The sequence below is a fragment of the Pelophylax lessonae genome, assembly GCF_965119305.1.
Source record: "Pelophylax lessonae genome assembly, chromosome: 2".
Classification (NCBI taxonomy): domain Eukaryota; kingdom Metazoa; phylum Chordata; class Amphibia; order Anura; family Ranidae; genus Pelophylax; species Pelophylax lessonae.
This window is the reverse complement of record NC_138769.1, coordinates 2,762,152-2,783,739: the sequence shown is the minus strand read 5'-3', so window position 1 is coordinate 2,783,739 and position 21,588 is coordinate 2,762,152. Positions and strand designations below refer to the sequence as shown.

The 21,588-nt window shown below is 49.4% G+C and overlaps 1 protein-coding gene across 1 annotated transcript in view; it reads left to right on the top strand.

Moving 5' to 3' along the window:
• LOC309545809 (uncharacterized protein) overlaps positions 1–21,588 on the top strand; it is a 291,848-nt gene that overhangs the window by 134,153 nt on the left and 136,107 nt on the right. Inside the window, exon 3 of the mRNA XM_082245167.1 lies at positions 4,556–4,888. Within this exon, the coding sequence (XP_082101293.1) occupies positions 4,556–4,888 (333 nt within the window). The remainder of the gene's footprint in view (positions 1–4,555; positions 4,889–21,588) is intronic.

Genomic DNA, 21,588 nt, shown 5'->3' with positions numbered 1-21,588 from the left:
CACAATTGGAGTCCATTGTTTTCATATTCAATAATTTATTTAATATTTAATATTTATTATTACTGAAGAGTAATCACATGTCTGCACGTGCACTTTTCTGGGTTTAATTTACAAGGTTAGCACAGTATACACACCCATTCATTCACTTTGAGACTACTACCCGTTCAGTTAGTGTCTTTGAATACATGCAGCTTTCCCATATCTGACCATTTTCACCTTGGCGCGAGTATTTTTATCACACAACAATATAACAAGGCAAGAGGGGGACATAACAACCCTAAACTTCAGAAGGGCAAACAATGATGCTCAATGATGGGAAGGGTAAACTGGGACCAAACCCTGGGATCACTGACCACGGAGGAAAAATGGGAATGTTTTAGGAACATTTTAAACAAATGCATCGTGCATTCCTATGGGAAATAAATTTAGAAGAGACAAAGCCAAACCTGGCTGGCTAAACAGTAGCGTTAAAAAACTTATTAGGGGAAAAAAATTGGCCTTCAAGAAATATAAATCAGAGGGCACAGTATCGGCTTTCCAGCAATACAAGAAGGCAAATAAGAAAAGTAAATGCGAAATCAAAATGGCTAAAATCAACTTCGAGAGACAAATAGCGGAGGATAGTAAAAAGAACCCAAAGAAATTCTTTAAATATATCAACAGTAAAAAAAACTAGGTCAGAGCATGTTGCACTCATAATTAACGATGAGGGGAGGATGGTTACAGAGGACACAGAGAAGGCAACCATGCTGAATGCTTTTTTCTCGTCAGTCTTTACACAGGAAAAGGAGGGGTACACTGACCACGACTATATGGTTAATAGTAATTCACAGGACTTGCCGCTATGGCTAATAGGGATGATCGAACTTTTGAAAAGTTTGGTTCGACCAGAACACCCGAACTTCCCGAAAGTTCAGCCCAGATTTCAGAACCCCATTGAAATCAATGTTACCCGAACTTCGGTAATCAAAAAACACCATTTTGAAGCACTAAAACCCAATAAATGCCCCTAAAAGGTGCCTAGGGTTCTGGGTCATGCCCCATGGACTATTAATCACACAAAAAAAAAAAGTTCTTAAAAATTGTCATTTTTGATAGAGAGCCAATTATTGAAAAAATTATTGGAAAAAAAAAAGAGATTTCTTTGGGTTTAGTGTCTGGGGGGTCTAAAAAGTGTACCTGTGAATTTTCAGCTCTGTAGCATTTCCAGAACCAGAAAAAAAAAGTTTGTTTGTATTAGAATTGCAGTAGAGCAGGATAGTGGCTTCGCTATTTTCACAACCGGCTTTTTGTTGCAGGCGTTTATAGGGCTTTTTTGTGGACGTGTTTGGAGGCAGGCATGACATCTGAACTTCTGTGTAGGGGTATATATACACATACACATATATAGGTGTGAAAGTAGCAGAACCCTATGGCTGCGCTAATAAAATTATTAACAGGCATAGGACTTCGCTCCTTTCACACCTATATGTGTGTATGTGTATAAATACATATAAGTATGTGTATATATATACACCTATACAGAAGTTCTGATGTTATGCCTGCCTCCAAAGACGCCCAAAAAATGCCCAAAAAAACGCCTGCTACAAAAACGCCCAGGTGTGTTGTTGCAGGTGTTTTTTTTGGGCATTTTTTGGGCATCTTTGGAGGCAGGCTTAACATCAGAACTTCTGTATAGGGGTATATATACACACACACTTATATGTATTTATACACATACACATATATAGGTGTTATAGCAGAGAAGCCATATGCCTGCTAATTATTTCATTAGCGCTGGCATAGGGTTCTGCTACTTTCACACCTATATATGTGTATGTGTATATATACATACATGTGTGTGTGTATATATACCCCTACAAAGAAGTTCAGATGTCATGCCTGCCTCCAAAGACGTCCACAAAAAAGCCCAATAAACGCCTGCTACAAAAACGGCCGGGTGTGAAAGTAGCGAAGCCACCATCCTGCTCTATTGCAATTCTAATAGAAACAATCTTTTTTCTACGGCGGTCACCCTGACATGGAAGGGTTTGGTCACCCTGCCATAGCAGTCAGAGTCAGTTAACCCTACACTACACTACGGTCACCCTGACACATAACACTTTCCCTACAGAAACTAGATTAATAAATCTAACTATAGTGGAAAATAGTACCCTAACTACAATAGATATCCCTTTCCTCACACTAATAATTGCTAAATGACACTTTGAAGCACGAGTAACAGAACTGCTTCCACTCTCTTCCACGTCCCTGTATTACAATGCTAGAGATTTGGCGGGCTATCTTATATACTGGGGGGCATATTAACTACTGATTGGCCTCTGGACCCCCTAGTCACTCCAATCACATTCCTAGCATCCTCCTGCCCCATCAATTGGCTTTTACTGATGGTTCTGGTCCAATCATGGGCTTTTAAAGCCCAGTTCCTGTCCCGTTGCATTTTGGTAGGTTCTGGTTGCCGAATTCCGAACTTTTTCAGCAAAAAGTTCGAAATTCGGCCGAATTTCGAACAGTCAATGTTCGGGTCGAACCGATGGTCGACACGAACCGTTCGATCATCCCTAATGGCTAAAAGAGGGTGAAATCAGGGAAAGGCTGGACAAAATTAACACAAATAAATCACCAGGACCGGATGGCGTACATCCGAGAGTACTCAAAGAACTTAGTAAAACTATATCTAGACCACTGTTCCTGATCTTTGCTGACAGTATTATGACAGGAAATGTACCAGGGGATTGGAGGAAAGCTAACGTGATACCGATATTCAAAAAAGGGCAGAGGCATGTGCCGGGAAATTATAGGCCGGTCAGTCTGACATCGATAGTATGTAAAATTCTGGAGGGGATGATAAGGGACTATATCGTAGAGTTTGCTAAATACAACAACATCATCAGCAGTAATCAACACGGGTTTATAAATGGGCGTTCTTGTCAAACCAATCTCTTAACATTCAAAGAGGAGGTGAGCTGTGAGCTAGATAGGGGGAGACCAGTGGATGTGGTGTACTTGGATTTCGCTAAGGCGTTTGATACAGTTCCCCACAAGCGCTTAATTTATAAAATAAAGTCTGCAGGTATCGACCGTAAGGTCTGCTCTTAGATACGGAACTGCCTAAAAGGGCGTGTCCAAAGGGTGGTAAAAATAGTGCATACTCAGACTGGTCTGGGTTGGTAAGTGGGGTCCCCCAAGGCTCAGTCCTGGGACCAACCCTGTTCAATTTATTCATAAATAGCATTGAGGATGGGATCAGTAGTTCTATATCAGTTTTTGCAGATGACCCAAAATTGGGCAGGGCAATAACTGCACAGCATGAAGCAGATATCCTACAGAATGACCTGGACAAAATAACAGAGTGGGCAACGACATGGCAAATGAGGTTTAATGTGGAGAAGTGTAAGGTTTTGCACTTTGGGACTAAAAACATAAAAGCACAATACACTTTACAGGGGAAACTTTGGGGGAATCAAAAATGGAGAAAGATCTGGGAGTCTTGGTAGAGAATAGAGTAAGCAATAGTATGCAATGTCAAGCGGCAGCTGCCAAAGCCAGCAGAATATTAGCATGCATAAGGAAGGGATGTATTCCAGAGATAAAACTATAATCCTTCCACTTTATAAAACTCTGGTCCAACCGCATCTGGAGTATTCTGTCCAGTTCTGGTCGCCAGTCCTCAGGAGGGATGTGTTGGAGCTGGAGAGAGTCCAGAGAAGGGCAACTAAATTAATTAGGGGATTGGAGGACCTTAATTATGAAGAGCGTCTACATTTGCTTAATTTATTCTCCCTGGAAAAGAGACGCCTGACAGGGGACATGATAGCAATTTATAAATATCTCAATGGTGATCTCAGCATAGAAGAAAAACTATTCAGTCACAAGGATTGCATGAGGATGTGAGGGCATACAATGCGATTAGAGGAGAAACGTTTTAACCTCAGGCAACGCAGGGGGTTCTTTACTGTTAGGGCTACAAGATTGTGAAATTCTCTACCACAAGAGGTGGTTTCTGCGGGAAGTATGGTGGCTTTCAAAAGACTCTTAGACTTACATCTCAAGGATCAGAACATTCAGGGGTATGAGAGATGATTACAGCCACACACACCTACACAGGTTGAACTGGATGGACTATTGTCTTTATTCAACCTCACCTACTATGTAACTATGTAACTATGTAACCATGTTGGCATTCAAAGATAGTTGGTGGAAGTTTAAAGAGATGATTGCTTAGTTATCCAATCCCAGCGACAATCGCTCTCAGTCTGCTGCCACTTAGATTGTGTCCCGCAAGCTGGAAAATCTTTGTGCCGGGTGAGGCTGAGAGCGGCGTTGTTGGGTATCAGTGACAGCGCGGTGTGAGGAGGACCTGTCATTTGTCACAAGTTGGTGAAGGTGACAGAGGTCTGACCCACGTTTGTCACATGGACATCTTGGAGAGGGTTGGATTTTTTATTAATTAGTCTCATGGGATTCCAGATGGTTCTCCATCAATGTGTGTTATATGAGGGGGGAGGGGAGCGTACACTGTGACCTGACTGGGATCTGTATTCTGTCTGTGCAGGAATTGGTGTTCAGGAGGAAATATTCACCCAGCTGGGATCTGACCTTCTCCTCCCCATCAGACTCCATCTCACCCTCAACCGTACAGATACAGAGAGATGTGACCGGATTTCCTGGTACTATCAGAAGTCTCCTGGAGAAGGGAAAATAATAGCTGTACACAGGAGATGTGATCGGTCTTATAGCAGATATTTCCCCAATACAAGGATATCAGAGAATGGAAGTCTGATCATATACAATGTGGCTCTTTACAATGACGGGATATACCATGTGGAAATATACAACTCTACAGGACGCATTATACAGAGAGATTATTACAGCATCCATGTAGAAGGTAAGTCCCATCCAATCCCCACCTCCAGTCCTAGCAGTGTCCTCCCCGCTCCGTGTCTTTATATCCATACATTATATAGTAGAAGATCTGGGAGAGACGTATGTACAATGTCCTCTGCTTACTGCCCCACCCCCACCATTCCCTGTGGGTTCACATCTGCAGTGCTCAGTAGAGTTGAGCGGACACCTGGGTGTCCGTGTTCGGCGGGTTCGGCTGAACTTGAAAAAAAAGTCCGGGTCCATGACCTGGACTTTTTCCGAACTTTACCTGGGCACCGAACCCCATTGAAGTCAATGGGGACCCGAACTTTCAGGCACTAAAATGGCTCTAAAAAAACAATGGAAAGAGTGCTGCAAATGGCAGCAAAATGTAGTTAAGAGCATGGCAAGTGCTCTGCAAACAAATGTGGATAGGGAAATAACTTAAAACAACAAAACAAACAGAAAAATAAAAAAATTTTCTTCATCTGTGAAGGACGAGGCCCATATGGAGTAGGAGGGAGGTTGAGGTGGCGGTGGATGTGGCAGTGTAGGTGGAAGCGGCGGTGGAGAGGGACGAGGTAGCCAACACTGCTTTTTTTTAGTCATTTTAAATTAGGGTACACCCCAAAAGAGTGAGAAAGATCAAAAATATAACAATGGCTGGGTAAGGCCGGTATCCATCTCTATTCTGCACAAGGTACGGACAAGTCCTGTGGGATCCATGCCTGGTTCATTTTAATGAATGTGAGCTTGTCCACATTGGCTCTGGACAGGCAGCTGCGCTTGTCTGTGAGAACGTCCCCCAGCCGTGCTAAATACACGTTCAGATAATACACTGGCTGCAGGGCACGCCAGCACCTCCAAGGCGTAAAGGGCAAGCTCAGGCCATGTGCCCAATTTGGAGACCCAGAAGTTGAAGGGGGCAGACCCGTCATTCACTACATGTAGGCGTGTGCACACATACTGCTCCACCATGTTGGTGAAATGCTGCCTCCTGCTAAGACGTTCCATATGAGCTGCTGGTGCTGCTGTTTGTTGTGGCGTGCTGACAAAGCTTTTCCACATTTCGGCCATGCTAACCCTGCCTTCTGAGGTGCTGGCGGGGCCCTGGTTGCGTTGGCGACCTCTTCCTCCTCCTCCTCTGCCTAGGCCTTGTGCTTCCACTGTGGCCCCGCTGTGGGAATGCCAGCAGCATTGCGTCTACCAGCGTGCGCTTGTACTCGCGCATATTGCGATCACGCTCCAGTGAGTGAATTAAGGACGGTACGTTGTCCTTGTAACGGGGATCCAGCAGCGTGGCCACCCAGTAATCAGCACAAGTTAGAATGTGGGCAACTCGGCGGTCATTGTGGAGACACTGCAGCATGTAATCGCTCATGTGTGCCAGGCTGCCCAGAGGCAACGAAAGGCTGTCCTCTGTGGGAGGTGTATCATCTGTGTCCTCTGTATCCCCCCAGCCATGTACCAGTGATGGCCATGAGCTGGCCTGGGTGCCACCCTGCTGTGAAAATGGTTCCATCTCCTCCCCCATCTCCTCCTTCTCATCCTCCAGAACTGTGCCCCTGCTGGACAATTGTGTACCTGGCGTTTGTGGGTGCAGGAACCCACCCTCGGAGCCACTAGCGAATGACTGCCCTGAAAGCCTTGGAAATGATCCCTCTTCCTCCTCCTCCTCCTATACCACATCCTCTTCCATCATCACCCGAATCGTTTTTTGAAGGAGGCATAAAAGTGGGATAGTTAAGCTGACAACGGCGTCATCGGCACTGGCCATGTTGGTGGAGTACTCAAAACAGCGCAACAAGGCACACAGGTCTCGCATGGAGGCCCAGTTATTGGTGGTGAAGTGGTGCTGTTCCGCAGAGAGACTCACGCGTGCGTGCTGCAGCTGAAACTCCACTATGGCCTGCTGCTGCTCGCACAGTCTTTCCAGCATGTGCAAGGTGGACTTCCATCTTGTGGGCACATCACATATGAGGCGGTGAGGGGGAAGGCCGAAGTTATGCTGCAGCGCTGCCAGGCGAGCAGCAGCAGGGTGAGAACGCCGAAAGTGCTCACAGACGGCCCGCACTTTCTGCAGCAGCTCTGACATATCGGGGTCATTTTTAAGGAACCTCTGCACCACCAAATTCAGCACATGTGCCAGGCAAGGGATGTGCGTCAAACCGGCTAGGCCCAGAGCTGCTATGAGATTTCGCCCGTTATCGCACACCACCAGGCCGAGCTTGAGGCTCGCTGGCAGCAACCACTCATTTGTCTGCTGTTCCATGCTCCTCCACAACTCCTGCGCGGTGTGTGGTTTTTCCCCCAAACAGGCAAGTTTTAAAACTGCCTGCTGTCGTTTCCCCCTGGCTGTGCTGAAGTTGGTGGTGAAGGTGTTACGCTGACCGGATGAGGAGGCGGTAGAGGATGAGGAAGCGGAGTAGGAGGAGTTAGGAACAGGAGGCAAACTGAAGCGCCCTGCAATCCTCGGTGGTTGAAGGACATGCACCAAATTGCTATCCGCCTCAGGCCCATCCGCCACTGCATTTACCCAGTGTGCCGTTAGGGAGATATAACTCCCATGACCGTGCTTACTGGTCCACGTATCAGTAGTTAGGTGGACCTTGCCACAGATGGCGTTGCGCAGTGCACACCTGATTTTTTCCCCCACTTGGTTGTGCAGGGAAGGGATGGCTTGCCTGGAAAAGTAGTGGTGGCTGGGCACGACGTACTGTGGGACAGCCACTGACATAAGGCTTTTAAAACTGTGCGTCTCCACCAGACGGAATGACAGCATTTCAAAGGCCAAGAATTTTGAAACGCTGGCATTCAGGGCCAGGGATCGCGGGTGGGTAGGGGGGTACTTCCTCTTCCTCTCAAGTGTTTGGGAGATGGAAAGCTGAACGCTTCCACGGGACATTGTGGAGATGGTTGGTGACCCAGGTGGTGGTGTTGCTGACAGATCCTCTGTTTGCGGGGTGGCAGGTGCCGGTATCACTACAGATGTGGCTGGAGCGGCCGAGACTGCAGCAGAAGAGGAAGCAGGATGAGCCAGAGACGTTTCTTGGTTTTGAAGGTGTGTACTCCACTGCAGCTCGTGCTTTGCACTTAGATGCCTGATCATGCAGGTTGTGCTCAGGTTGAGAAGGTTTATGCCTCGCTTCAGGCTCTGAATGCACAGGGTGCAAACCACTCGTGTCCTGTCATCAGCACATTTTCTGAAGAACTTCCACGCTAGAGAACTCCTTTGAGCGGGATTTGGTGCGCTCGGTCCCTTGCTGCGTTGGGCAGTAGCAGGTGTAGTGTCTAGGGCACGGCCGCTCCGCTTCTGCACCCTGCTCCCTCTTCTGCTGTGCTGGTGGCTCTGTGCGACCACCGCCTCTTCCTCCAAACTACTCAGGTCACCTGCATGACCTTCATTCTATGTGGGGTCGAGGACCTCATCGTCCTCCACATCATCTTGCACCCAGTCTTCAACCCTGCCCTCCTTGTCGGTCTTAACAATTCTGAGTGCCACAGCAGTTGGCACCTGCGTTTCGTCATCATCGGAGACGTGCTGCGATGGTCCTTCCATGTACTCATCTTGAGAAATAAGTGGTTGGGCATCGCTGCACTCAATCTCTTCCACTTCTGGGGCAGGGCTAGGTGGATGGCCCTGGGAAACCCTGCTGACAGAGTCATCAAAACAAGAAGAGACTGCTGCATGACTTGGGGCTCAGACTGCTTGCCTGATTTGCAAGGGGGTGAGGTGAAAGACGGTTGGACATCGGCTGAAGGTGCCAACTCTGACCTTTCTGCAGTAGACTGGGTGGGAGACAATGTGAAGGAACTGGAGGCACTGTCAGCAACCCAATCTACTATCGCCTCTACTTGTTCTGGCCTCAACACTTGTAGAGGCACATGATGCCCTACCAAATACTGCTGCAGGTTCTGTCGCCTACTCACACTTGAGGAAGGTGTTTCACTTGTGCGTGCAGCTGGCACAGATCGACCACGTCCTCTCCTTGCAACAGGAGCTCTACCAGCAGCACCACGACCCAGGTCACGGCCCCTATTTGACGTTCTCCTCATATTTCTGTAATTTATGATCTTGCCCTAGAAAGGTGTTTATTGAATAGCGGAACAAAACAACAACAGTATCGCACGGGTGTATCTCACAGTCAAATATGCAAACTATGCTGCAATTTAATTTTTTTCACCCCAAAAGGGTGTATATTGAATAGCGGAATAGAAAAAAGTATATAAAACGGTGTATCTCACATGTACAAACACAGACTAGGCCCCGATTACTATTTTCTGTACCCTAAAGGGAGGATGAGGAAGAGGAGTAGGAGGAGTTCGGAACAGGAGGCAAACTGAAGCGCCCTGCAATCCTCGGCGGTGGAAGGAGATGCGCCAAACAAATTTAAAAGGTGTATCTCACACGTACCGATACAGACTATGCCGCAATTTAATTTTTTTTCACCCCAAAAGGGTGTATATTGAATAGCGGAATAGAAAAAAGTATATAAAACGGTGTATCTCACACGTACAAACACAGACTAGGCCCCGATTACAATTTTTTGCACCATAAAGGCAGGATGAGGATGAGGAAGAGGAGTAGGAGGAGTTCGGAACAGGAGGCAAACTGAAGCGCCCTGCAATCCTCGGCGGTGGAAGATGCGGTAAACAAATTTGAAAGGTGTATCTCACACGTACCGATACAGACTATGGCGCAATTTAATTTTTTTCACCCCAAAAGGGTGTATATTAAATAGCGGAATGGAAAAAAGTATATAAAACGGTATATCTCACACGTACAAACACAGACTGGGCCCCGATTACAATTTTTTGTACCCTAAAGGCAGGATGAGGATGAGGAAGAGGAGTAGGAGGAGTTCGGAACAGGAGGCAAACTGAAGCGCCCTGCAATCCTCTGCGGTGGAAGATGCGCCAAACAAATTTAAAAGGTGTATCTTACACGTACCGATACAGACTATGCCGCAATTTTATGTTTTTTTACCCCAAAAGAGTGTATATTGACTAGCGGAATAGAAAAAAGTATATAAAATTGGTGATTTTTCAATAGCACATGTGAACACAGCAGTGTCTTATGTTTTATGTCACGGTCAGCAGCAGGCTATGAAGGGAAAAAAAAAAAAAATAATTTTTAAATAGCAGATTAGAACAGCATTGTTTAGTAAAATATAGCTGAACGCTGCACACAGCAGACTGATACAAATATTTTTTTTCTCCCTCCTTCTCCTCCTCCTCAGTGGGCTCAAGAGAGGGCAAAAAGATCGTTCACTGCACCACCCCCCACACAGCAAAATCGATGTAGATCGCTAACGGACGATTGTTCTGTCCTGTGTCTCCTATCTGTCCCTGCCTACTCTCTCCAGCCTGTCCCTAAAATGTTTTTCTATCTTTCCCTGCCTACACTCCGACCTGTCCCTACATTCTTTTCAGCCACAATGTTGTTTTTCCCTGTCTGTCCCTAATCAGCAGCAGCCAGCACCGTTGTGTGTGCTCTCTCCCTACACTACAGCAGACTGACGTGCACTGCGCTGTGTCTCTAGCTTATAAAGACCTGGGTCACATGCTTCAGCTGGCCAATCACAGCCATGCCATTAGTAGGCATGGCTGTGATGGCTTCTATGGCACACCACTTAAACGCTTGTTGATTGGCTGTTGAAAGCCCGCCATTAAAAGCGCGCCATTACATACAAAACAGGAAATAAAATTACCGAACACGGATTTTAAAACCGAATATACAGTAAAGTTTTCGGGTCCGTGTCAGGGTAACAAAAATCCAATTATCCGGTACGGACCCGAATAATACAGTCCGTGTTTGCTCAACACTAGTGCTCAGCCCTCCTGAAGTTGCTGTGACCTGAACTGTGCAGACACACTACAGGAGATGGTCAGAGACTGCAGACACACTACAGGAGGCAGTCAGTGAGAGAAGAAGGGGTGGGAGGTGTTTTGCAGTTCGGTATGTATATTGTCTGACCTGCACACTGCCTGAACACAGAGATTTCTGGAAGACTCTGCAGCCGGCCTGCATTACATGTGTAGCACTGCCCCCTACATAGTTACATAGTTAGTGAGGTTGAAAAAAGACATCAGTCCATCCAGTTCAACCTATGATGTGTGTGTATGTTTGCTTTTAACCGTAAATTGTATACCCCTGTATGTTGTACATTGTATACCCCTTAATGTTGTGGTCTTTAAGGTGTCCATCTAATCGTTTTTTGAAACTATCAATGCTCCCTGCTGATGCGACTGCTTGTGGAAGAGAATTCCACATCCTTACCGTTCTTACCGTGAAGAACCCCTTACACACTTTAAGGTTAAACCGCCTTTCCTCTAGTTTTAGTGAGTGGCCACGTGTCTTATTGTATTTCCTTACTCTGAATAGTTTGTTCCTTATGCTAGGGTCACCAGTACAGTATTTGTACATTGATATCATATCCCCCCTCAATCGTCTTTTCTCCAGAGAGAATAAGTTCAGTGCTTGTAGTCTTTCCTCATAGCTGATGTCCTCCATTCCCCTAATTATTTTTGTTGCCCTTCTCTGGACTTTCTCCAGTTCCAGCACCTCCTTCCTGAGGACCGGTGCCCAGAACTGGACAGCATACTCCAGATGTGGCCGGACCAGAGTCTTGTAGAGTGGGAGAATAATGTCTTTATTTCTGGAGTGAATCCCCTTTTTTATACATCCCAGTATTCTGTTGGCTTTGCTTGCGGCGGCTTGGCATTGCATGCCACTGCCAAGCCTGTTGTCTACCAGTACCCCTAAGTCCTTTTCCATCCTAGACTCACCCAGAGGTTCCCCCCCTAGTGAGTAGCTTGCTTTCTGGTTTCTGGCCCCCAAGTGCATTACTTTACATTTATCAACATTAAACCTCATCTGCCATGTAGTTGCCCACCCTGTTATTTTGTTCAGGTCTGCTTGCAAGGTTTCCACATCCTGCATAGAAGATATTGGCATGCCTAGTTTAGTATCATCTGCAAATACTGAGATTGTACTCGATATCCCCTCCTCTAGATCATTTATGAATAAATTAAACAGGATTGGTCCCAGGACAGAACCCTGGGGGACCCCACTTTCCACACCCGCCCAATCCGAGTACTTTCCATTAATCACCACCCTCTGGACTCTCCCCTGGAGCCAGTTCTCTATCCAGGTACTCACCTTCTGATCCATACCTACCTTCCTTAGTTTGTACAGTAATCGTTTGTGGGGAACGGTGTCAAAGGCCTTTGCAAAGTCCAGATACACCACATCCACAGGCTTACCTTTATCTAGGTGGCTGCTCACTTCATCGTAGAAGGTTAATAGATTGGTTTGGCACGAACGATTTTTCATGAATCCATGCTGATTACTACTAATAATACAGTTTTCATTACTAAAGTCTTGTATGTGGTCCCTTAACATCCCCTCCAAAATTTTGCAGACTACAGATGTTGGGCTGACCGGTCTATAGTTACCCGGGATATATCTCGGCCCCTTCTTAAATATTGGTACCACGTTGGCTTTTTTCCAATCAGCTGGCACCATACCCGTCTGTAAACTATCCTTAAAGATCAAGAATAATGGTCTGGCAATCACCTGGCTGAGCTCATTAAGAACCCTTGGGTGCAAGCCATCCGGTCCCGGTGATTTATTTATGTTAAGTTTCTCTAGTTTAGTTCTAAGTCTATCTTCTGTTAACCATGGCGGCACTTCCTGAGGTGTATTATTGGCCTTACAAGCTGGGTTCGTGTAGCCCCCCGATTCTTTTGTGAAGACTGAAGAGAAGAAATGATTTAACACTTCCGCCTTTTCTCTGTCCTCTGTGGCCATATTTCCTTTATCATCTTTTATGGGGCCAATGTGTTCTGGCCTCGCTTTCTTACTGTTTATATACTTAAAGAACTTCTTGGGGTTCTTTTTACTCTCCTCCGCTATATGTCTCTCGTGTTCTATTTTAGCCGCCCTGATTTCATCTTTACATTTCTTATTACACTCTTTGTAGTGCTTAAATGCTGCCAATGACCCCTCAGTCTTGTATTTTTTGAAGGCCTTTTCTTTAGCACTAATATACATTTTTATGTTGGAGTTTAGCCACCCAGGGTTTATTTTTGCTCTTTTAAATTTATTTCCCTTTGGAATGCACTGGCCAATCCCCCTGTTTAGTATGCTCTTGAAGCACTCCCATTTTTCCTCTGTGTTCTTTGTTCCCAGGGTTGTATCCCAATTGATATTTTCTAGCATCAAGCGCAGTTTAGGGAAATTGGCTCTTTTGAAATTCAGTGTCCTTATATTACCCCTCTGCTTCCTATTACTGTAATTAATACTGAAACTTATTGACCTATGGTCACTGTTTCCTAAGTTGTCCCGTATTTCTATATCCGTGATCAGGTCTGTATCATTGGTAATCAGTAGGTCAAGTACCGCATTGTTTCTTGTCGGTGCATTCACCATCTGACCCATGAAATTGTCCTGCAAAACATTTAGGAACTGCCTAGCCTTGGCTGAATGCGCGGTTCCTTCTGCCCAGTCTATATCTGGATAATTAAAGTCCCCCATTATAATGACATTTCCCATCTTTGCTGCCAATCCTATCTGTAAAAGGAGGTCCGCCTCACCCTCCTCCCTCTGGTTGGGGGGCCTATAGCATACGCCCAATATTACCTTCCCCGCCGTGCCATCCCTTTGAAGCTCTACCCATAGCGATTCTGCCTCATCCATAGCTCCATTATTAATATCATCCCTCATATTTACCTGTATACTGTTCTTAATATACAGACATACCCCTCCCCCTTTTTTACCCTCTCTATCTCTGCGATAAAGGGAATACCCCTGAATGGTCGCCATCCAGTCATGAGAGCTGTCAAACCAAGTCTCAGTTATCCCCACAAAATCTAAGTCCTCCTCAAACATCAGCAGCTCCAGCTCTCCCATCTTGTTGGCCAGGCTTCTGGCATTGGTATACAAACCTCGTAATTTTGATCGGTTACATTTATCCTCATTTGATGTTTTTAGGCTGCTCTCTTGATTTTTCCCCATACCCACCCTGGGTTTAGGAGTTCCGAACACCCTACCGCTAATGCCCCCATTTCTGCCCTCTGAAACTTGCTTTCCACTGGCTAATTCTACATCTGTACCCTCCCCCCCAATCCCTAGTTTAAAAGCCCCTCTAACTTTTTGGCCATCCTCGCACCCAGTACGGCTGCACCCTCACCATTTAGGTGCAATCCGTCCCTACAAAAGAGCCGGTGACCGACTGAGAAGTCGGCCCAGTTCTCCAGGAACCCGAAACCCCCTAGATGACTGCTGAGAATTACACCTTCTGAATTCCCCTGGGTTACCCTTAGCAACGGACAGCAGATGGCAACATTAAAAGTCCTTGGCTCAGTCAATAATCAATCCAGCGGATGTTGGGTTTTGTGGTTTTATTGAGAACTGGGATAGGAGAAGGGATGAGTGAGATACTGAGGGACAGCTTACTGTAGAATGCGGCAAGGCCGCTGCTTCGCTTTGCCACTAAGTGAAGATTCTTTAAATGATCCTTAGTAAATATTCTTTTCAGGGTTCTGAAACTTGCACCCCCTTTATCTCAGTACTGGTGTGCTGACACCCATGCCCTGACCCTAGTTTGTGGAGTGATCCTCTTCCTGGCAGACCCCCGGGCAAGTTCCTCTGTACTCATGGACACTGTTTTTCCAGAGTCACCGTTGTCTCCAAACTCCACTTTTCAGCATCCACTGGACCTCTGCGTTTAGCAACACCTTCAGGGTCACCAGTGTGACAGCCTGTGACAACCTTTCCCAGCTCCAGAAGGAGAAACAGCTGTACTCTCCTTCTGGGACTTGGCTTCCTGCCCAAAGACCCCCTGCCACATGTGCCTCTGGCTTTTATAGCCTATTCCAGGATGCACCACAGTTTGTGCCAACCCACTGGGATAGCCACAAAAGCCTGTGTGTCACTGGCTGGGTTTCCGCCACTGTCCAACAGGCCTCTCTATTCATACCTCCCAACTTTTGAACTTCAGAATGAGGGACAATTGAGGGAGTAAGTGAGCTGCGGCACGCTTAACAGCAAAATGTGGGTGTGGCTAAAGTCTTGTTGGTAGGGGCTTAAGGGGTGTGCTAAAAAAAAACCCAGCTCTCTTACCAATGCTCCTAGCTCTCACAAATGCCCCCAGCTCTATCACCAATGCCCCCACCCTAGATTTCTCAGCAATGCCCCCCAGATCTCTCACCAATGCCCCCTCCTCTCTTACTAATGCCCCCCCAACTCTCTCACCAATTCCCCCCTCCTCTCTTACTAATGCCCCCCCCCCAGATCTCTCACCAACTCCCCCTCCTCTCTTACTAGTGCCCCCCCCCAGCTCTTTCCCCATTTCCCCCCTCCTCTCTTACTAATGCCCCCCCAGCTCTCACCAGTTCCCTCCTTCTCACTTACTAATCCCCCAACTCTCTCACCAATTCCTCCCTCCTCTCTTACTAATGCCCCCCAGCTCTCTCACCAATTTCCCCCTCCTCTCTTACTAATGCCCCCCCCCCAGCTCTCTCACCAATTCCCCCCTTCTCTCTTACTAATGCCTCCCCAACTCTCTCATCAATTCCCCCTCCTCTCTTACTAATGACCCCCACAGCTCTCTCACCAATTCCCCCCACCTATCTTACTAATGCCCCCCCCAGCTCTCTCACCAATTCCCCCCTCCTCTCTTACTAATGCCCCCCAGCTCTCTCACCAATTCCCCCCCTCCTCTCTTACTAATGCCCCCCCCCAGCTCTTTCTCCATTTCCCCCTCCTCTCTTACTAATGCCCCCCCAGCTCTCACCAATTCCCCCTCCTCTCTTACTAATGCCCCCAGCTCTCTCACCAATTCCCCCCTCCTCTCTTACTAATGCCCCCCCAACTCTCTCACCAACTCCCCCCTCCTCTCTTACTAATGCCCCCCCCAACTCTCTCACCAACTCCCCCCTCCTCTCTTACTAATGCCCCCTCAGCTCTTTCCCCATTCCCCCTCCTCTCTTACTAATGCCCCCCCCCAACTCTCTCCCCCTCCTCTCTTACTAATGCCCCCCCAACTCTCTCACCAATTCCCCCTACTCTCTTACTATTGCCCCCCCCCCAACTCTCTCACCAACTCCCCCCTCCTCTCTTACTAATGCCCCCCCAGCTTTCACCAGTTCCCCCCTCCTCTCTTACTAATGCCCCCCCCCGGTTCTCACTAGTTCCCCCCCTTCTCACTTACTAGTGCCCCCCACCCCCCCAGTTCTCTCACAAATACAGATTGATTTGAATTCCTGTGCTGCTGAAGCTTCAAGTGTCGGGACTGTAGCATAGAGCCGGGGAGGAGTTTCACAGCACTTCACTCGGCTCCATGCTACAGTCCTCACAGGTGGGAAAGAAGACCCCTCCAGTCCCCAATTAAACAGGGATGTGGGAAGTTGTGGCGTCCCCAGGATGCAGGACACCAAGCAACAAATATGGGCCGTGCCCCCCTGGGTGCCTGGCACGATTCCTCTTACCTTTCACATGTCTCTGAGAGCCTACATCGGGGCCAGTGGCGGCTGGTGCTCAAAATTTTGGGGGCGCAAACAGAAAAATGTAATAGGCATTGCTTTGTGCCAAAAAAACGCTGTAAAAAATTGCGTGACTTTGAGGTCACAAAAGTGTGAAAGGGGCCTTTCTGTAATCAAGGTATAGTGTGCCCCCTTCAATGCAGAGTGACCAGCGTGCCCCCTTTTAATGCAGAGAGACCAGCGTGCCACCTTCATTGCAGAATGACCAGCGTGCCCCCTTTCAATGCAAAGTGACCAGCGTGCCATGCCCCCATTCAATGCAGAGAGACCAGCGTGCCCCCTTTCAATGCAGAATGACCATTGTGCCCCCTTTCAATGCAGAGAGATCAGCGTGCCCCCTTTCAATGCAGAGAGACCAGCGTGCCCCCTTTCAATGCAGAATGACCAGTGTGCCCCCTTTCAATGCCGAGAGACCAGCGTGCCTCCTTTCAATGCAGAATGACCAGCTGTCCCCTTTCAATGCAGAGAGACCAGCGTGCCCCCTTTCAATGCAGAGTGACCAGCATGTCCCCCTTCAATGCAGAGAGACCAGCGTGCCCCCTTTCAATGCAGAGGGGCCAGCATGCCCCCTTTCAATGCAGAATGACCAGCGTGCCCCCCTTCAATGCAGAATGACCAGCGTTCCCCCTTTCAATACAGAATGACCAGCGTGCCTCCTTTCAATGCAGAATGACCATGTGACAATAGCAAATTTTCATTTGCTATTGTCACTCAATGGGTGGGCTCGCGCCCCGGATCCACCCTTTTCTGATCGGGTGCCGAAGACGGGGACGGAGCTTGGAGGAGGAGGGGGCAGCAGAGATGGCTGGCCAGATTTTCCGGGTCTTCAGCCCAGCTCCGCGGGACACCGGGACCCACTTCATATTGCGGGACAGTCCGCAGATTCCGGGGCGGTTGGGAGGTATGTCTATTGGATACAGTGGGGACACTCCCTCAGACCAGATGAATCACATCCTGGACACATGCAACAGGCAAAACTAACAATCAGGCTCCCCTGATAAGCAGACAGAGCAAACTATGCTTTTACCTACCTAGCACCTATCTAGGAGGGTGCTACACATGTGACATTGCTTCTGACGATCTTCAGTTGTTTCCATTCAGCTATGTTAGCTCTGTGCGAAATGCTTTGTTGTGCAGTAGTTGTGGTCGTACCATCTTGTATCTCCAGGGTTCAGGTACTGTGTGTTTCTCCCTCCTGACACTCCCATTCCGCCTCGTTTCCTGCATCTATTTACAGTCATATGTGGTTGGCCGAGGGGGGGAGGGGCACACTGCCTGCTTACTTGCTGAGGATGGGCGGGAGGAGGCGTAATCCCATATACTCTAATAAGCAGCGGGACTGTCCACTGATGGGAAGGAATAATTTAGTAGGGACAATTGCCCCCCTTGTTGCCCTGTAGTGACACTACTGCCCAGGAGTGACAGTGGCGTATCATCCATGTGTGCAGGGTGTTCACTGTGCATGAGCCCCTGAGGGGGGGGGGGGCACTGTGACCCACCCTGCACACATGGATGATCTCCTGGTTGACAGTCAGGAATGATCGGTGCAATGGTGAGGACAGCTGTGAGCACCAATCTCCCTGTATGACTTTTCAGCTGACAGCCACTTCTCCTTCTCTTCCTCCTGTGGCAGTCCTGTGTCCTCCTCCTCCTCCAGCCCCCGTGTCCTCCTCCAGGCCCCGTGCCCTCCTCCTCCAGCCCCCGTGTCCTCCTCCAGCCCCTGTGTCCTTCTCCTCCTCTTCCAGCCCGGTGTCCTCCTCCAGCCCCCCTGTCCTCCTCCTCTGGCCTCCGTGTCCTCCTCCTCCAGCCCCCGTGTCCTCCTATTCCAGTCACCGTGTCCTCCTCCAGCCTCCGTGTCCGCCTCCTCTTCCAGCCCCCGTGTCCTCCTCCAGCCCCCGTGTCCTCCTCCTCCTCTTCCAGCCCTGTGTCCTCCTCCTCTTCCAGCCCCCGTGTCCTTCTCCTCTTCTAGCCCCCGTGTCCTCCTCCTCTTCCAGTCCTCCTCTTCCAGCCCCCGTGTCCTCCTCTCCTAGCCCCCGTGTCCTCCTCCTCCTCTAGCCCCCGTGTCCTCTTCCTCCTCCAGCTCACTTGTCCCTCTCATCCCCCATGTACTCCTCCTTCTCCACCCCTCATGCCCTCCTCCTCCAGCCACCATGTGCTCTTCCTCCTCTGGCTGCAGTGTCCTCCTCCTCCCACCCCCTCTGGGTCCTCCTCCTGCTCCGGCTCCCTTCCTGTCCTCCTTTTCCATCGGCCCCCCCTCTGTTTCCTTCTCTTCCTCCAGCCCCCGTGTCCTCCTCTGGCCCCCGTGTCCTCCTCTGGCCCCCGTGTCCTCCTCGGGCCCCTGTGTCCTCCTCCTCTTCCAGCCCTTGTGTCCTCCTCCAGCCCCCATGTCCTCCTTCTCCTCTTCCAGCCCCTGTGTCCTCCTCAAGCCCCCGTGTCCTCCTCCTCCATCCCCGTGTCCCCCTCATCCCCTGTTTCCTCCTCCTTCTCTGCCCCTCGCGTCCTCCTCCTCCAGCCCCCATGTCCTCCTCCTCCTCTGGCCCCCGTGTCCTCCTCGGGCCCCTGTGTCCTCCTCCTCTTTCAGCCCCTGTGTCCTCCTCAAGCCCCCGTGTCCTCCTCCTCCAGCCCCCGTGTCTTCCTTCTCTTCCAGCCCCCGTGTCCTCCTCCAGCCCCCGTGTCCTCCTTCTCCTCTTCCAGCCCCTGTGTCCTCCTCCATCCCCCGTGTCCTCCTCCTCCTCCAGCCCCGTGTCCACCTCCTCCTCCAGTCCCCATGTCCTCCTCCTCCATCCCCGTGTCCCCCTTATCCCCTGTTTCCTCCTCCTTCTCTGCCCCTCGTGTCCTCCTCCTCCAGCCCCCATGTCCTCCTCTGGCCGCTGTGTCCTCCTCCCACCCCCTCTGTGTCCTCCTCCGGCTCCCTCCCCCCTCTGTGTCCTCCTCTTCCTCTGGCCCCCGTTTCCCCCTCTGGCCCATGTGTCCTCCTCCACCATCCCCTGTGTCCTCCTCCTCCTCTTGCTGCTGTGTCCTCCTCCTCCCACCCCCCTTTGTGTCTTCCTCCTCTGGCCACTGTGTCCTCCTCTTCCATCCCCTGTGTCCTCCTCTTCCATCCCCTGTGTCCTCCTCTTCCTCTGGCCGCCATGTCCTCCTCCTCCCGCCCCCTTTGTGTTCTCCTCCTCTAGCCCCCCTCCTCCTGCCCTCCTCTTCCTCCAGCCCCTCTCCATGTCTTCCTATGGCCTTTGTGTCCTCCTTCTCCTCTGGCCACCATGTCCTCCTTATATGTCCCCTCCATGTCCTCCTCTTCCTCCGGCCCTCCTCCATGTCCTCCTCCTCCAGCCCACCTCCATGTCCTCCTCTTCCTCCACCCCCCATTCCGTTACCTCCTCCTCCTCTGGCTGCCGTGTCCTCCTCCTTCCACTTCCCTCCATGCCCTCCTTTTCCTTCAACCTCTCTCCATGTCCTCCTCTTCCTCTAGCCCCTCTCTGTGTCCTCCTCCTCTGGCCCAAGTGTGCTCCTCCTCCTCTGGCCGCCATGTCCTCCTCCTACTGCCCTTCTGTGTCCTCCTCTTTGTCTGGCCCCTCTCTGTGTCCTCCTCTGGCTGCCGTGTCCGCCTCCTACCACCCCCTCCTTGTCCTCCTCTTCCTCTGGCCCCATCCATGTCCTCCTCTTTCTCCAGCCCCCCTCCGTGTCCTCCTCTTTTCTCCAGCCCCACTCCATGTCCTCCTCTTCCTCCGCCCCCCCCCTTGTCCCCCGCAGCTGGCTTCCCTCCTCTCCTCTCATGCCAGATCCTGGGGGGGTGTATCAGGATGGAGAGGGGAGAAAGGAGCAGTTGGACATAGTGAGCGATCCCTCCTGTGTCCTGTGATAACCGTGCAAACTGTGTTTTACTTTGCTTTAGTTTATGAATGGGGGGAGCTTGTGTCTCCTTTTCATTCATTTTTATTGCGGAGGCTGCTGAGAAATGGACTGAGGAATCTGTGTCCTCACCCTCCCTTCCTCTGTCTCAAAGGGGAGATGTCAAGGGACTGTTTAGACCCTGATATTTCACCAAAGCCCACCAACAGGGCAGATAAAAAAAATCTATAAATATTAATGTAGTACCCTTCTAGCTAGGTGCTAGGTAAAAGCATAATTTGCTCTGCCTGATTATCAGGGGATCCTGATTGTTAGTTTTGCCTGTTGCATGTGTCCATGTGTGATTCATCTGGTCTGAGGGAGTGTCCACATTGTATCCAATAGGTGAGCCTGTTGGACAGTGGAGGAAACCCAGCCAGTGACACACAGGCTTTTGTAGCTGTCCCAGTGGGTTGGCACAGAGAGTGGTACATCCTGGGATTGGCTATAAAAGCCAAGAGCACATGTGACAGGGTGTCTTTGGGTGGGAAGCCAGGTCCCAGGAGGAGGGTGACGGCTGTCTCTCCTCCTGTCAGCAAGGAAGGTGGTCACAGGCAGTCGGCCTAGTGGACCAAGTGTGTGATGCTGAGCCAGGAGGTCCAGGATACTGACGAGTGGAGCTGAAGGCAGAGCAACCCAGAGAAAAACAGTGGCCATGAGTTCCGGGAAGCTTGCCAGGGGTCTGCCCAGGAAAGGGACCACTCCAGTGAAGAGTCAGTGGACAAGGGCTAGCATGCACGGGAAGTGAGAAAGGGGGTGACAAGTCAGGACCCTGAAGAGGAATTAATTCAGGAACATATCTTCTAATTCAGGAACATATCTTCTACTTCACTTCAGTGGCAAGGTGAAGCAGCGGCCTTGCTGCACACACTACAGTCAGTTGTCCACAGAAATTGTTGCAAATAAAAAACAAAGAAAGGGTGCACCTGCCTAGCGCATTATCCTCAGAAAGGCTTGTTTCGGCGCGTTTTGAGGATTTGCCATTTCAGGGCTCTGAGGAAGAGGCAAAGCCTCGGAACGCGTTAGTCATCATTCCATCAAAGACAGTGGACACTATAACAATGGACTCCAATGTTTGAATTTGATACGCTGGTTTACACTTTCTGTTTGTGCGTAGATATTGTATACTTTTTACAAATAAAGCCTTACTGAGGATAATGCGCTAGGCCGGTGCGCCCTTTCTTTGTTTTTTATTTTCAGCATTTTGTTGACCAGCCCGTTCTTTGAGAGCAGCAAGGCCTTAGCCATTGGGGATGCCAAATAAGAGTTCTGTGATAGGAGTGATTTGGG